Raw genomic sequence first — 2859 nt, 5'->3', positions numbered from 1 at the left:
TACTATTAACTTAATATTTTTGGCACATCAGTTTTCCATTAATTTTAACCAATTATCCAATATTTCTCTGATAGGTGAAGTCTTTCAAAAGTTTCCCTAAACTTTACCCATTTATCAAAAATGGGCTTAATGGGTAAAGAAGAAAAGTATATTTTTGTACATGATGATGGCTGAATGGGTAAAGCTCACATTTCTCATTTAACAATCCTTGAGGTGTCCAATTTAGTCCATCAAGCACTAACAAAAAGAATAATTCATATATAGGTTACCAAATTATGGGTTTGTTTTTTTTTTTTTTTTTTTTTTCTTTTCCATCATGTGTAGTAGACTTTGTATAAAATGCTCAATTGATAAAGAGTAAACGACTATTTTACCCTCATGTCTAAAAGATGATGCCAAACAAAAAGGATGTTTATATGAGAATGGTCAAATAATGAATGGCTTGGGTGTGAATATGAATCAAAGAAAAGAAACTGACAAATAATTCAAGTTGCATTACATATTAATGGAGATCCAAGTATTTTCATTTCACAAGAGACATTTTTAAGCTTCCGTTTTCACAGTAAAAGTAAATGCTTAATTGACATTGTCACAGCATATTACACTCTAATTTGTGTCCCTCTCAATAATAAGTATTTTCACAGTAAAAATCAAAGGGAAAATGTAAGATGAAGGACTCATAGATACTTTCTTGCAAGGGCTCTTACCTTGGTATCAAAATGTGAAGATGTTACACGGGATCCTGGTAGGTAGAGAGGATTTAGAAGTATCTGCAAAAAATTGTCATGTAACCATTTTATATTATATAACATATTACCTAAATGATCCATTTAACATTAAGTAATTACAACCCTTATAGTATTTGAGAAAAAAGATAGACTTCATAAATGTCACCTTTATATAAAGCTCATGGACTTCCTGAAAAAAGCTCTTAATCCCATCATCATTACGTGAGTCATGAAGCAGCATTAATCGTGTATGTGTAACTTGAATTAAGGAATATACATATTGTTCTTCCATGTAATACTATATAATTAAGGGTAAATTCACCAATTAATTACCAAAAATTAAAAAGGATATGACCAGCTGTAACGTATACTGACACCACCAAATCATTGAATCTATCGATAGATTTCAAAAACCTAAAACCAGAAAAGTTGGGAACTTTATGAGTGAGAAAGATGAGCTAGAGAGAGAGAGAGAGAGAGGGTCTTACATGGCACTTGTAGTCCATGCAAGATCCTGGACAACATCCAAAGCTGCATGAAGGATGAACTGGTGCTGATGTGCAGCCTCTTCTTTCTATAATGTAATTAGAAGAGCATATGTCAGAGTTAAAGCTTTACAATTCAATTCAAAATGTTTAAGTTAATTAGAAATAAGCCTTTTTTGTATGTGTAATCTAACATGTTTGGTGAAATCTTGAATTGATTAGTCACAAGAGATCATACTTTAGGAGCGGATCCAACTTCAGCTTCATAGATAGGAATGTCATTTTTGCTAATGATCATAAAGCAAGCTGTACTAGCCATTTTGATCCAGTATACAGTTGCTTATTAACTGGATTTTTTTTATTGATCTGCATCAAGAAATGGAAGTGTTACCTATGAAGCAAAGCAATCAAATTCCCATAACTTATTACTTAATAGAAACCCAAGATTTGCAAATAATCAATTTCAAAACATCAAACTGCAAACTTAAAATCAGACTTCCAACAGAGACTTGGGCCAGTATGTTGGTATTCTACTTTCCACTTTCCAATTCCTATCATGATTCAAGCTTTTAACCCCATTTACTTAAGAAACAACTACTTAAATGTGCTCTATAAACCTCTAAGCACTTGAAATTCTATTATTTTGCAGGAATTCAGACATAGTTACATCTTAATTTCATAAATTCTTGAGAATTTGATACCTGGAAATCCACATAAATACATCATCCAACCAACCAGGAATTGAAATTAGCAACCCTAGCCTTTTTCATGATGATCAAGCGCAATCTTTATGCATTACCAGAAAGATCAAAAGATAGATACAAGAATACGACAATGTGACACATCAATTGGATCATCTTTTCAACATAGACACGTACAACTACACAACTGTGCCCTAGTTAGATCGGAGTGAAGCAATGTCCGGCAGGTAATTAATGTATTCAATTCTAGAACGTGTATGTATGTGTGCCAATTGGAATTAAATGAAATCGGCAGGGGAACTTACACTATAGTCTGATCGGAGATCTTCACTGAAGAGGGATAGAGATGTCGGGAGGGGAGGGTATAAAGATCTGTCTTATGCCCTGCTAATATGAAGACGAACATGGATAAAATTTCACTTTGGCCCTTGTAATTTGAACCAACGACGTTATGGTCCTCTTCAACTTCAATTAAGGTTGTTAGTTAGATGGATAAAACTTAATTGTCTAATTCAACATTTTAGATTAGACTATTATGTTAGGTAATCAAATATTTAGATTGTTTTTCAGTATTATTGTCTTGGATTGTTTTTTTTAGGGCAGTTTATTTTTTTATCAGAAAAGTCTTGATTAGTTTATATTTTGTCAAAATTAATGAAATAATCTTAAATTTTTTTTAACATAAAATGACAGATTATTGTATAAAATTAGATAATTGTTTCTGTTCAAAAAATTAAATGTTGAGATTAAAATATAAACTGATCCAAAGTATTATGACTTTATTGAAGATTTCTCTTTATTAATTTACTAAATTATTTTTCAAATAGATTATAAACGTTTCACCTAATAAAAAACCGAATTATCTAACGACATTATGGTCCTCTTCCATTAGGGTTGTTAATTAGTTGGATAAAACCGGATTATCTAATTGGACAATTTAGATTA

At 31.3% G+C, this 2859-nt stretch overlaps 1 protein-coding gene across 1 annotated transcript; it reads right to left on the bottom strand.

Annotated features, from left to right (window-relative positions):
* Nucleotides 1–474: 474 nt before the first annotated feature.
* On the bottom strand, nucleotides 475–2339 carry LOC111910216 (uncharacterized). The gene is made up of 6 exons (XM_052771703.1): nucleotides 2220–2339; nucleotides 1452–1579; nucleotides 1217–1302; nucleotides 1082–1142; nucleotides 895–981; nucleotides 475–770 (listed from the first exon to the last, which is right to left on the bottom strand). The coding sequence occupies exons 2-6, from the start codon at nucleotides 1530–1532 to the stop codon at nucleotides 678–680; spliced, it is 408 nt and encodes a 135-aa protein (XP_052627663.1). The 5' UTR covers nucleotides 1533–1579; nucleotides 2220–2339; the 3' UTR covers nucleotides 475–677.
* Nucleotides 2340–2859: the final 520 nt, after the last annotated feature.

This window comes from Lactuca sativa, chromosome 5 (genome assembly GCF_002870075.4).
Source record: "Lactuca sativa cultivar Salinas chromosome 5, Lsat_Salinas_v11, whole genome shotgun sequence".
Classification (NCBI taxonomy): Eukaryota; Viridiplantae; Streptophyta; class Magnoliopsida; order Asterales; family Asteraceae; genus Lactuca; species Lactuca sativa.
The sequence above is the reverse complement of the archived record's forward strand: the minus strand, read 5'-3'. Positions and strand labels throughout refer to the sequence as shown.

Coding starts and splice junctions, on each gene's coding strand:
- LOC111910216 (XM_052771703.1), bottom strand. CDS start 1,532: ATGGCTAGTACAGCTTGCTTTATGATCATTAGCAAAAATGACATTCCT. Junction 1,143..1,216: donor GCATGGACTACAAGTGCCAT/GTAAGACCCTCT, acceptor TTCTGGTTTTAG/GTTTTTGAAATCTATCGATA. Junction 982..1,081: donor CAGTATACGTTACAGCTGGT/CATATCCTTTTT, acceptor ATTCAAGTTACA/CATACACGATTAATGCTGCT.